The sequence below is a fragment of the Corvus cornix genome, chromosome 1 (genome assembly GCF_000738735.6).
Source record: "Corvus cornix cornix isolate S_Up_H32 chromosome 1, ASM73873v5, whole genome shotgun sequence".
In the NCBI taxonomy this organism is placed as follows: Eukaryota; Metazoa; Chordata; class Aves; order Passeriformes; family Corvidae; genus Corvus; species Corvus cornix.
In genome coordinates, this window is record NC_046332.1 from 83,576,375 (window position 1) to 83,590,346 (window position 13,972).

Consider the following 13,972-nt stretch of genomic DNA (forward strand, 5'->3'; position numbering starts at 1 on the left):
AGAATTGTTTGCTTTACCTAAAGCTTTACACTGCAATCAGAGCTGGCTATAAGCTGACATACGACAAAAGGATGAGAAGCTGCCTATTCTTGATATCCTTACAGAAGGGACACATGGTCTAGGAACAGTGCTGCAGACACTAAACAAAAAATCCCTGGTTCTTACTCTTCTCATGGCCCATGACTCTTCATGGCTCATGGTGTGCCCCCACCCTCAAAGGCTGCTAGAGCAAGCACAGCAGCTGCACGGACCAGTTGTGCTTCCACTCCCCCTCTGCCTCTCCCTGGCTTTTCTCACTGGTGCCACACTGCAGCTGTGTCATCCCCAGACCACGCTGACCCTGTCTGCAGAAATTTGCCGCGAACTTCTGCCTCTGCTGTGAGGGCTTTTTCAGAAAACTCCAGCTGGAGTCCTTCCTTTCACAGCAATGTAGCAGCAGCTGGGAAGGACTGAGGATGCCTGAGTACCAAGCACACACTGAGGATCAGTGCCCTAACATGCTAAAAAACTGTAGACTTGCTGATATAAATCCACGGCTAAAATCCTAGGGACCCAAACGCCCCTTGCTTCCAATCCTGTACTTCCTCCATAGCAAGTGCTTGCCTGCTCCTTTACAGGAGAGAGAAAGAGAGATATTTCTTTAGCATCTGCAGAAATCTTCATGTATTGAATCAGACAAGTTCTCTGGGCAACAGGTTGTTCAGAGGGGTTGTGGATGCCCCATCCCTGGAAGTGTTCAAGGACAGGTTGTAAGGGGGTTTGAGCAACCTGGTCCAGTGGGAGGTGGCCCTGCCCATGGCAGGGGATTTGGAACTAGATGGTCCTTAAGGTCCCTTCCGACCCAAACCCTTCTGAGATTCTGTGAGGGCTTTCCAAGTGGCTCTTCTGTAACCCCTCTGTGAGAGATGAAATTCCATTTTTTTCGAAGTAATAACACTGGGCCTGTGGGTAGACAAAACACATGTGTCTTACATGAAATGGAGCCAGTAGCAGACTCGAGGTGTCCTCAACACTGATTCCAGACAGAGCCTGCTTGTCCTGTCCACTCTTGCTGCCTTTCCTAGAAAGATATGTGAAAACCCCCCACTCTGTCCCTTTATTTTGAGATGCTTAGTGAACAGCAACTTCAAAGAAAATGTGTCACTCACTGAATGTCTCCTTTCATTTGGGTGTGACCAGCTACAAAATACTCAGCTGTGTATTTTAAGTACTTATGTACTTTCATTTGTTTTACATCAGTTTAAATATGAGAAAGACCATGAGGTACAGAAGGTCTCTCTGGGTTATTTTTCAGAGAAGCTGAACCCACCAATCAACGTCTCAGTTTCCCTTGAAAACAGAAATATTAAAATTCACTGGAAACCTCCACCTACTATTGGTTCGGCAAGGAAAAAGTGTTTTTTGTATCAAGTGAAAATAGCAGATCATAAGGTAATCAGTCTTTTCTAGTACACTTAGTCTGTATAGTATGACTTCCATAAAAACAAGGCATCCCTCAAACAAAAATTGAATCTCAAACAAACTTTAAAGAAATCCCATTGTCTTTAATGAATAATCCTACTTGTCTTTCTGGTAAAAAAGTGAAAAATCAATACATTTTATGAAACCTTTCAGAGTCAGGCTTGCATTGAAGCAAATTGAATGTTTTTTTCTTCTAAATTAAATTTGAATTGTACATTAGTATCACATAGACTGTATTGACTTTTTTATTATAGAAAAAGAAGTGTTGTCTGAAAGCTAGGAAAGGTTGTCAAGTACCATGGGAAACAAGATTAGGATTTGAAATGTTAGTTAATTCTGAAATCAACAAAGTGAAATTCAGTAACAAGGAAAATCCTATGATTAGGAAATACAGGTCAAATATGTCAACACAAAATGAGGAATTAAAATATAGGCGTCAACACAGAAGAAAAAAGGTCTGTGGATTACACTGAACCACAAACTGAGTCAATCATTCTGTGTTCTTAGGCAAGGGTCAAATGTTATTCAAGTTTATATGACCAGCACATCACATGTAAGATGTAGGTTGTGACTAATTTGCCTGTCTAGATGCTGAGTTTCACCTGAAGTTTCATATTGTGCTTTGGGCACCACAAAATAACAATAGACACCAGAACTGGGAAAGTCTTAAAGGGAAGAGAAAGAAGTGCCGTGGTACACAGGGCCAAATCCACACCACACCAGTCAGTATGAGGAGAAGAGTCACCGAAAAAGACACTAAGGAAGCAAAGATTCCATGCCTCTCTCTGTCTATGAGATTCATACTTTCTACTTCTTTGCAACCTTCCAACATCACTTTTCATTTTTACAAGCAAGAGGGTTTTTTTGTTTTTTTTTTTCATTCCTTCTTAAATTCTTAACATTGTTTATTTAAAGAAGTTTGCTTCAGTTTTCAAAAGTGGTGGATGATTTAGAGATCCCTCTGCTTTAAATTCCACCACTCCATGTTTGGGCTTGATCTTTTGAAGTGATGTTTTTTTCATAGGCACAATTAAAGATGTTTCAGGATAGTCACAAAAATAGTGGACATCCTTCAGCTGAAAAATGCAAGATTTTATTCTACCAAAGAAGCAAGTATAGCACACCACCCACATCAAAATCTTGAAACTTACAGTTCCACAGTTACTGTGTTCGTCCTATATTTGATGTGATAAAAAATGAAAGGGGAATCGGTGTTTTCAAATTCTTAATTTCCTGCCATAAATTAGACTGTTTCCACCTTATCAGTTCCAGTCTCTCTTCATGTTCAGTTCTGAGTTTTAACACACATCAGATAAAAATCAAATTGTGTCTGGACATAAGAACTTGTTCTGAAAAATCTCTTCCTACTAGTTAAAGATGTAAATAGTAGTATTTGGCATCTCTAGTTTATATCTGTTTGCAGTGCAATGAAAATCATTTAAAATAATCCCCTAAACCTCTCTTGATAGATTGTAAATGTCACTGCAGAGAACTATAAGTATCCATTTCATAAGCCAGCAAAAAAATGTGCAGTACAAGTGAGGGTAAAGAAAGAGATTTGCATAGCAAACAAGATCTGGAGTGAATGGAGCGAACCAGTATTTATTCATGATGGTAAGTTATCTTGTACTTACTTTTCATAACTGTTATTATGAGTTATGTTATTACCATTCAATATATTTACTTCATTATTGCTTCTGTTCTTCTCCAGGCTGTTATTGGGTCATAACAGCACCTAAGGGTCCACGGCACACACGAGGCTTACACAGCTCTGCTGTAGGGAAGGAGAGTCCTTAGTCTGAGTTCTACTTCCCTGGTCTTTACAGAGCTGTTCTCCTGAGTTAAATTACACCTGACTCTTGACAGCCTTTAGGAAACAATAATGGCCATCAGCTGACAAAATCCCAACACCACCATCCCCCCACCCTGCTGCATTGCCCTGCAAAGGACAGCCCAAGCATCTCTAAAAATGCTTTCAACTACAGTTAGTAAGCCAAGAAATCCACAAAAGTCATAACATTCATCAAACCACATAGTCTTTAAGGACTAAGTCTAAGATTTCTTTCATTACACTGGTGGAAAAATTTCTTATCTGACAGAGGTAGGAAACGGTTTAGCTCTCATTTAAACATATGTGCTCTGGCCCCCACAGCTCACTACAGCACAAAGTAACCAAGAGCCTTGCGATAGTTTTCCTTCACCCTCTATGAGGACATTTTAACATTGGTGTGCTTGCAAGGGAAACTTGTTCCTTCCTTGATAAGAAAAATGCCTCCACATGCAGAAGTTTCCTGACATCAGATTAGGCAGAGGGCAAGAAGTACAATGTGTGATTATGTATTTATAGAAAGAAGCTTGTGTCTGTGTGTTGACATGCAAAAAAAGTACAGTATTATTGGTAGTAAAACAAAACAAGTATTGTTATTTAATGCAACAGACTGTGTATTTTGGAATATGTCTTTTTGATCTTTGAGCTTCAAATACATATTTATCTGAGGACAGGAAACGCCAGGCCAGACATTATTATTTTTGAAATGGATTGAATGTAAATTCAGTTATAGACTTTCTGGATATTGGCTGCCTACTCCATCAGATGCCTCACTATATCCCACTAGTCTGCTGAAACCTTTTTTGTCCCAAATTCATTCATTTTAATTCAAAAGCATTCCACTTGTGAAATTGCTGTAGAGAGAGATACCTAATTGCCCTTCATGCTCACTGTGGTGAAGGAAATCATTTTTCAGGCCATAAGAGTCTTGAGTTCCTCTTTAGAGATTCCCCTTTCTTCTCAGTAAAGACAGAGAGAATTTAGGACCACTGCATGGCCTAGGAGGGGTCTGCCTGGTCTGTCTGTCTGGCATCAGTCATAGGGGAAATCAGAAGAGTTTTTCTGGGTGGAGGCATATAGATTTACTTGCTCCCTGCCAGCCTTTCACCAGAAGAAGGAAATGGAATTGAAAAGTCACCCATTCCAGTTCCAGCCTACCAAACCTTGCTCCCAGCATCTGTCACTCTCTTTTAGCTGTTTTCAACACTGCTGCTTTCCCAGCTTCCTCTACAGATGTTGCTGAGGTTCAGTGATCACAGCGTGTTTCCTCCACTTCAGAAAAGTTTATGATGGGCAAGACCACCATGGCGCATAAGCTGTAAAATCTGCATGTGTTCAGTGCAGCATGATGACTTACCCTGGAGTGTACTGCACATGTGGTGCAGCCATTTCCCTCCTTCCTACTCAGGAAGAATCAGTGGCTCTTATAAAATGAATCTATGGAGATATTCCACTGGATGGTCAGGTGCTCAGGCAAATCTCTTTAAATACATTCTTTGATGCCCAAACAAATTTTTCTGTCCATTTTATTCTGTATTCTGTGGAAATTATTCTGTCTGCTTCTAATTGGAACATGTATAAATGAACATTATTCAAGTAACCCAAAAAGAAGACTGTCCATTCAGTATTTTTGTTTTGAGATGTATCAATTGTGCAGGATCTCTTTCTACTGAAAGTCTTGAAGAAGCATGGCATGACTATGCCATTTTGTCTGCTTCTCCATGACATTCCACTGCTTCATCTAGGAAATGTGCAATATTTCTTTAAGAATGCATTTTAAAAAGGCATTTTAGCCTTCATTTAAAAAAAGCTGAAACATCAAAATGAAATAACATAATTCAAAACATAACTAAAATATTTGTTCTGAAATGTTCCTTTGACATGAAAAGAATTTGCTAATTTTCTCATGGGAAAAACATTAATTCTCCATTGGAATTAGCATATGCCCTTGAAAAAAAACCTTACAATTTAACCTGAACTGAGCTGTTTACTAGAGAAACTTTCTGCTAAAAAAAGAATTGTTTAATCAGCTTTATTCATGTGTAGAAACTTGAAATAATTGGTCTAATTTTTAGAGCTGATGAGCATTCATAGATCACTTTGAAGTTAGTAGTAATTCAGAAGTATTCTGCATTTTTGCAAACCAAGCCACTTGTTTTGGTTTGAAAGTTCTGTTATTTCTGTCAAACTTAAAGCATTTGCATCTGAAAAAAACCCACCATGAAATGGTCTACCCAGAAGAATATATGTGCTTCATTTTCTTACTGCTTTCCAAAACGCAAGAAGCAAGAAAGCAGGAGAAGCAAACGTCTTTGTGGTTCAGCTGATAATAAGAACAGAGCTTCCTCTTCTCCTGGGTGTGTGCATGATACAGGGTTAGCACAATGATGCAGAGCAATTACCACAAACAAAAAACATATCTACTACACAGTCCAGAGGTTGTTCAGAATAAGTTTTCTGAGCCCTCATCTCAGAAAGCAAGCAGAAAATAACTTCCTTTTCCTCTTAGAGTGAATAAAGAGTAGTTTTGTACTTTACAGAAGATAAAGCATATTCTGGTAAGTTCTGCCCACAAGATTTTCTTTGTTTCATGCCAAACTTGTGGAAATAGATGCATTCAAACTCAGAATGTTTGTTCCATTCTTTTGTTCTTTGATTTTTATCTAGATTAATCCTAAAACAACGCTTTAACTGGCCTCAGACTATTACCATTTTAAGAGCTGTCCTTGCCTGTTTTTCTTCAAAGTACTTTGTTAAAACCAATCCAAACTAGTTGTGGTTCTAAAGCTAAATAGTTTTGCCAGAAAATTTGCCAGAAGAACATTTCTGAGTCAAACAAATACATTGTTATTTTGGTATTTTGGGTATTTTGGAGGAAGAAATGCAAGGTAAAGAGCAGTAGTATTTGTTGAACAGTGTAAATATGTATTGATGCCATTTCTTTAGGACTACGCTAAGCAGGGTTAAAAAGGCAAGTGTAACAGAAACCAAATGCTGCTTCTTGAATCAAAGAGAATATTTGGTTTGACAAAATGCTTTTATTTTCATTTTGTCCTAAATCAGTTACAGCTGTGAAGTGGTGAGGAGGCAGGAGCAGGAACTCACGGTGTGTGGAGATGGGAGGTAGCAACAGTAGGAACTCAGGAGCAGCTGGAGCAGAAATACCAATAGTAGATGGACAGAGGGTTTGATTCAGAGGAATTAAGGACTTATGGAGGTATCCAGTGGCAGGACAGGCCATGCCCGCATATGAGAGAAGAATTCCAGGAAAGGAGGGAATGGAGTCTATTGCAGAGGAATGAAGCAAGAGGAAGTGCTAGACAAAGGCAGCAGCAAGGCCAAGGGCTAAAATGAGGAAGGAACAGTGCTGAAGTCAGAAGCCCTTTCCCCCTAAAAAGAATTTCCAGGAAATGTTTCTTTAAATCTGTGACAGTTCAGGAATAATGCAATATTTATGTATCCATATGTAATTCAACCATTTATGAACTACCCTAGCCTCTCCCATATATTTAACATTACTTTTCCCTCTCCTTTTTTTTTCTTTTTTATTTTTAAGAAAAGACAGTAGATATCCTGCTGCTAAGCCTCGCATTGTTTTGTCCTCTGATTTTTCTTGGAGGTCTGCTGATATATGCATGTAGAAGGTACTGTACGTTTCTGGGTGGTTGTATAAATTTCTGGTGGAAGAGGGGTCAGGCTGAGGGTAAACCATACAGTGGATAAAAGTCAAACACAGATCTTCTCAGATAAATTATGTTTACACGAATCAGTTAATTGTGCATATCCAACTAGTAACAAATTGGCATTATGACCTAGTGTAAGACACTGAGACTTATAACTCTTCTCTCACAGCTCCTACCACAATCCCCCGCAGATTCAGTCTCTCACTCTCAGATGCCTTTCTGCCACTATAAATGACATCTTTTAATCTTACTCTGACAGCTGCCCCTCTATCCTCAGTGTGGCTTTACCCCATGCTTTCACAGGTTCTGCATTAAAGGCCACCAATATTAATCAGGCCAAAGATGAACTGCATGTCATGCTGTCCAATTTCATTTCATAATCCATGGGTGTTATGAAAAAAGTCTTTCACTCTAAGCTGGACAGTTTACAAGAAATAAATAAAAAAGGGAAGTCAGGCTGATAGAAGGAATTTCCTTTGCTGTGCTATTAATACTATTAGTAGAGCAAAGTAATAGTAGTGGCCCTAGACCCACGAAGAGTTAATTCTGCCAGCTGTCTCTATGCCACTACTGTTCTGCCTGGCTATATAGCTTTCCTATTGGCATGGCAGCAAAGGCTTTCTTGAACTGAGAAATAAACTTGTGCAGGATAGGATGATAACTCAAGATACCTTTATATTTGGAAGGTACAATATGTAAATGAAACCTCTATTAAAAGTAAACTTATTCTTTAATTAATGACTAATTATTACTCCTGATTTGTATAGAAGAAGTTATCAATTTTTAATTATGGAAAGAACACATCGGACTAATTTGTTAAGCTATAGACACAGTAGCAGGCCACAAGTTCTTACTTTGCTCGGAAATAAATATTTGTGTAGAAATCATAGGTTTTCATATACCCATCCAGTCCTTTCAAAATTCTTGCAGGTTAGAAACCAGTCAGGCTGAAGAAGAGCCAGGGAAAATGTTGAGAAAAGTGTCTACAGTGAAAAAAAATTTTTTTTTAATGGCTTTAGAAATAGTAGATGCCTGTCTTGGAATTGGAATATATATTACAAAGCATTAATGTCTGATCTGTTCCAGCAGACAAGAATAGTCATGTGCCTGTATCACTGTCTTGCAGGTATAGATGCCTGGAAGTTATAACCACGCCTGTTCCACATCCTTCAGATAATATCAAAACATGGTTAGCAGATGAGACTCACCACGAGGTAGTGTGGCTTTTTTCTCTCACTACATTGACATGCATGGTATTGCTTGCAATCAGAATGGTACAACATTGCATTTGGAGCAGCAAGTAATTAAAAAAAAAAAAAGGGGGGGGAAAAGGTATGTGCAACACTTGTAGTGAAGTCAGAAGAGAGCAGAGAACTTGTGGAGGTTATGGGACAATGATCTCAGTAGACAGGATTGAGAAAATCCTCAGGGGACTAAAATGTTTAGTGTGCCTCAAGGTGTTTCAGCATATCCACACTCAGTGAGGCAACATTTTAAGGAGAGATCACCCTGAGTCCCTGAAGAATAGTCAGTTATGGGATACTGTACATGTAAGCATGTAGGCCAGTTATCAAGAGGAATTTTTTGTGGAGATCTGCGAGTCATTGCATATGCTGTAGTAAATGTGCGCATTCTTACAGCAAGAAGGAGGAGGCTCCACAATGTGTGCAATATAACTCACCTGTGTCCCTGCTGCAGGACAAAGCCATATGCAGAGGTGCTTACTTTGGAAGAGCTGATGCCCTCTAAGTTTGGATGCTGTCTTATCCCATGTCAGATTACAAATCTTTAGTCAACTTGGCAAAAAAAAGACTAAATATTTACAATAATTTTGTGACTGTCATTAATGGAGCTCCTTAGCTTGCACATTGAATGTTTCTTATTGCACTCTGTCATTGTGTGAGTTGCAGGAAAAAAAGTGCCAGTCAGGCAGTAGTTTAGATCTGTGTGACTCCAGAGAAACCACACAGTGAATTGCGTGTTAGAAGGCACAGTAAGATTGCTTCTTACCTGGTTCTGCAACATATGAGGAGAAAGCACAGGTGTGCCCAAACTGTGTTTTTTTTGGTGGAAAATACTATTAAAATAGAAAATTGTAATGAGGATTTTCTCTGCTCTATGTGCTCAAAATATTTGTTCAGAGCCTCTGCAGGATTTCTGTTAATTTTACTCTATCCTGCCATACTATTGTACTTACACTGCAATATCAAAATATCTTCTAATACCACATTCAGCAATTTAACTAGCAATTCCCAGTGGGTTCCCTTCTGCTGTTTTCTTTCCCAAGGGAAAGATGTATGTACGCCTTCCAATATTGTGGTTAGGGGTTTTTTTTTAAATAATATATCTATGTGATTGCAAACTCTGACAGAAACCACAGATCATCTCAATCCAGGAATCATAATTTGAGTCATGAGGCAAGAGGAATGGGTTGTTTTGTTTAATTTTATCTTCTCAAAACAAATTTATGGGGGAAACGATGTGCATATTCTATATAATCAAAGGACTAATTACAATATTGAAGTGTTTTGAACTTGCACCTAGAGTTCACTCCACAAGCCTTGGGATGGCTCCCCAGAGCAGACTGTGCTCCTCTTCTTCACTGCAGTCATCTTCTCAGAAAAGCTCAAGAGCTGCAGAACTGGCCTGAAGCCAAGTCTCTTATTCTCAAGATTCAGAATAAATTCTATGACACTTCTGGTCAATATAATTTGACCAAATTTGATGCTAAAGGTGCAATATTGATCCTGATCCCAGCTGGTTAAAGAGTATATTTACCACCTCTCCTGTGCAAAAGTCCTTCTCACCCATTTTTACCAGTAATTGTGAGCAAATGAACTGATAATACCCATTGTGGCTATGGGCTGGCAGAATATAAAGACAGTCACCATCCAGTTTATATTCTGCGTCTCCCTTCACGTTAGAACTGGGTAAACTGCTATGTAGAGGGGTCTTTGTACTCCATATATAAACAAAATCCCACCACAATCAATAATTACCACAAAAACTATATTTAATGTTACTGACAGAGAAAGAAGCGATTTCTGTCCCCAAACTCTTACAAACACTAATAAACCTTTGACAGGAAGACTTCAGCAAATCTGGGTAATTACTGTCTGCATGATAGCAACAAATGACTCAGATGGCACTGTGATCTTGTGATTCAAGTGACTGTTGATGGCACTTCTAGGAAAGATAAATTAAATAATTCTTATGGAACATATCAGTATCTCATATATTGCTGACACACGAAGTAGCAAATACATTGGCTTTGGACACTCTGAAATATTCAAGACAACTGTGGAGAATGGTGCTGAGATAATCCATTTTATCCAACAAATAAATATAACCCCTGAAAGCAAGACTGTGCCTTGGACATAAACCCTAGGTACAGAGTCATGTCCTGGAGAGTGCCAAGCAATAAAATTGAGGCTCATAAAAACTAAGCAAATTTGCCTAAGAACAACTTATAGATTGAGAGAGAAATTAATATAATCCTTGTATTCCAGTTGCAGCAGAGTAAGTAACCTGTACTAATCCCAGATATATGCAAAATAAGTAGAGTGCTTGTAACAATATACAGAATTTTTAATATCACTGAATGCAGACGTTGTGCATAATGTAATTTTTATCCAACAGCAACATATGTCAATGCAAATGGAGATGCATTTAGAGTTTACTCTGGGAAGGCCAGAAGAGAACAGAGATGAGAACATTCAACTGCAGAAATGTTTGAAGGAATTCGTGTTAGAAGATCTACAGAGATGATACGACTTTTTTATCTGCATGCAAGTGTACCTGTCCATGAGGTGGACAATATTCTAACAGATCAGAGAACAGCTGATATGGGAGTTTGTCTGAGCCCAATAACTTGAAGTATTTTGTGCTCTGACAACATGAAACTCTTAAAATTAGCTTTGGATCACAAACACAATGCAGTATCTTGCAGTTTGTCTCCAAAAAACCTGATCTTCAGCCCACCAAAATTACAGCATCTCAGAAAATATGAATTAACACTGAGGTCCACTTGGGTTAAAATGAAATTAGTGTTTCATAATGCTACAATAGCTTCCAAGTACTGTCTGATAGATCAAGACAAGCCAAGAAGATTGGCTGTTCATACAAATCTCATACTAGCTATTCAACATCTGATTGGACAGGTCATGAGAAATGGTGGAAGCAGTGAACGTTTCTGGAAACAGCAAGAGAATCTCACAAGTGTTCTCTAAAACTCAAAAAAAGATCCCTGAGTCACTGCATTGTGTAAGCACATATCAAGCAGAAAGAAGAGATATGTGTGAACACATAACATCTTTTAATGTTGAGGACTTTGCAGTTGGTAGAATAAGTAAAATGAGAAAACTTTAAATGAGGTAAAGAAAGCAAAGTTTTCTGCTGTATTGTGATTGTTTAAATAAGTTTAACTCAGAGCAGTTAAAGTTCAGAACTGACCAATTTTTGTTATTTATTTTTCCCTGTCCTTTTAAAGAATCTTTCCTACTGATTCCATGAGGTGATGAGCTATGCTAGTCCATTTTCAGGGGCACAATCAGGGCAGATTTTTCTAACTCTTAGTTGGGACAGCGTTTATTTGACTAGAAGAGAAGGAATTGATTTTGCAAGGAAGACATTTCTTTTATGTAGGTGGAAATTACAAATCAATGATGGACATAATTTTCTGGAAGGTTTGGAAGATACCTAAAAATAACTTGATTTCATTGCTGGTAATAGTTTTCTATGTCAGAATAATACTGATTGGAAGAAATAATGATATAAAAATTTTGTTTGTGCTTTTGAAAAATAAAGTTTCTCAGATATACTTCAGTGCAGAGTCTTAATTCACCTGAATGTGCTTTTTGTTTCAGTAAAAGGTCCATCATGGAGAAGATTGCAGTATTTCTCCTTTATTATGACTGGCAACTAATGGAAAGCTCAAGCTAGAAACGTCAAGCAACAAAAGGACTATAGATTACTTTGCCATAAGGTCAGGTTAATGACATCAAAAGAACAGTCAGCTTTAGTAGGTAATGTTACATTTCCTCTTGCATTGTACTTTTTACAGAAGGTAAGGGTGGCCTTACCTTTGAACATCAGTGCTCTTCCTTCCATACCTGTCAGTCTGATGCCCACACAAATCATCAGGCAGAAGGTAAATTGCAGACATCAGGTACTGAGTCAAGTTTCAGTGAGACAACTCCTGTAGTATCTCCTCTGTCTTGAGTGCTGAGGGGAAAACCCTCAGTCAACATCATAATTTTTCTTTTGGATGATCAGACACCATCTCTGTAGGTAGGCTACAATTTATCCCATTATCCAATGTTCAGACATGTTTTCTCAAGAAGAGGGGAAAGAATTACTACTTTCTGATAAAAATCATTAGAGGAGGCATTTAGAAAGCATCATGAACTTATAAATTCTTTTCTTGGTGAGAATATAGAGTGGATAAAATGAAAAAATCACAATATAAGTAAGGTAAGAGGGGTAGAGGAGGACTACACTGGCCACTCAACATCTGGAACACAGACATCGTAGAGTGAAATCAGGACACAGAGAATATTATATTGTTCCTTAAAATATATATTTTTGTACATATATTTTATATAGTTTTGGCTTGGAGTGCTTGAAGCCCTAAAGCAGTGCCAGGATTTAAAATAAAACAGAGAACATACAGATTAAAGGAATTTCATTATTTTATCTGAAAATAGAAGAATTAAATAGAATTCTTTCAGATTAAAATTGCTTTTCTTACAAGAGGCCTTGCTCAATACACAGAACTTGCCTGCATGAACATGACAGGCTCCAGAGACACATCACATGAAACATTATGATAATATCAGTTGTATTGAAAATTAACCCTAAAGTGCAAATTTGATAATACAAAATCTATTATCTGGAACCTTCCAAGAAATATTTGACCACTGTATTCACAAAATGGTATAACTTTTCCTTAAAATAAACCTATCCAAGACCTCTCCTCCAATAGTGGATCAATGTGCAATACATACATAAAGAAAGGTAAGGATCCGAGAGTGAAATTATACCACTGTCAGCGTGACATTAAACACCTCAATATATACAAAATACTCAGCAAGCTGACTGATGACATTAAGAGAAGGGGTAGGGTTGACACATCTGAGGGACAGGATGTCATCCAGAAGGAATTGGACAAGCTGTAGCACCTGGCCCATGGGAACATCATGAAACTTAAGAAAGCCAACTACAATGAGCTACACCTGGGTTAGGGCAACCCCTGTATCAACACAGGCTGGGGAATCAACAGACAGAGAGCAGCCTTGCTGAGAAGGGCTTGAGGCTGCTGGTGGATGAGAGGCTGGACATCACCCAGCAATGTGCACTTGCAGCCCAAAATGCCAATGTGACCTGGGCTGCATCAAAACCAGTGTGGCCAGCAGAGCAAGGGATGTGATTTTCCCCCTCTACTCCACTCCTGTGAGATCCTACCTGAATTCCTGTATGCACATCTGCAGCCCTCAGCACAGGAAAGACATGGACCTGTTGGAACAGACCCAGAGGAGAGCCACAAAAATGATCAGGGAGCTGAAGCACCTCTCCTAAGAAGACAGGCTGAGAGAGTTTGAGTTGTTCAGCCTGGAGAAGACATGGTTTCAGGGAGACATTATAGCACCTTCCAATACCTAAAGGGGGCTGACCAGAGAGCTGAGGAGGGACTTTTTACAAGAGCATATAATGGTAGGACAAGGGGGAATGGGGTAGATTTAGATTAGCTATTAGGAAGAAATTCTTTACTGTGAGTGTGGTGGGGCAGTGGAACAGGTTGCCCAGAGAGGTTGTGGATGCCCCATCCCTATTGGTGTTTAGGTTGGATGAGGCTTTGAGCAACCTGGTCTAGTGGAATGTGTCCTCATCCATGGCAGGGAGGTTGGAAGCAGATGACCTTTAAGGGTCCCTTCCCATCCAAATGATTCTACAATTCTCTGAAAATCCTACTCAGCTTGGCTTGCTTGCTCCTGTCAATGAA

At 38.8% G+C, this 13,972-nt stretch overlaps 1 protein-coding gene across 4 annotated transcripts in view; it reads left to right on the plus strand.

Annotated features, from left to right (window-relative positions):
- The window catches only part of LOC109143891 (interleukin-5 receptor subunit alpha-like), a 28,239-nt gene extending 15,336 nt beyond the window's left edge, over positions 1-12,903 (plus strand). For 3 of the 4 annotated variants that reach the window (XM_019282658.3, XM_019282655.3, XM_019282657.3), the window contains 5 exons: positions 1,295-1,431; positions 2,931-3,075; positions 6,846-6,933; positions 8,099-8,186; positions 10,612-11,697. In XM_019282658.3, the coding sequence (XP_019138203.1) occupies positions 1,295-1,431; positions 2,931-3,075; positions 6,846-6,933; positions 8,099-8,186; positions 10,612-10,740 (587 nt within the window). In that variant the 3' untranslated portion in view covers positions 10,741-11,697. Of the gene's footprint in view, positions 1-1,294; positions 1,432-2,930; positions 3,076-6,845; positions 6,934-8,098; positions 8,187-10,611; positions 11,698-11,837 lie in introns of those variants that run through there. The other variant, XM_019282659.3, reaches the window with a different exon arrangement.
- Positions 12,904-13,972: the final 1,069 nt, after the last annotated feature.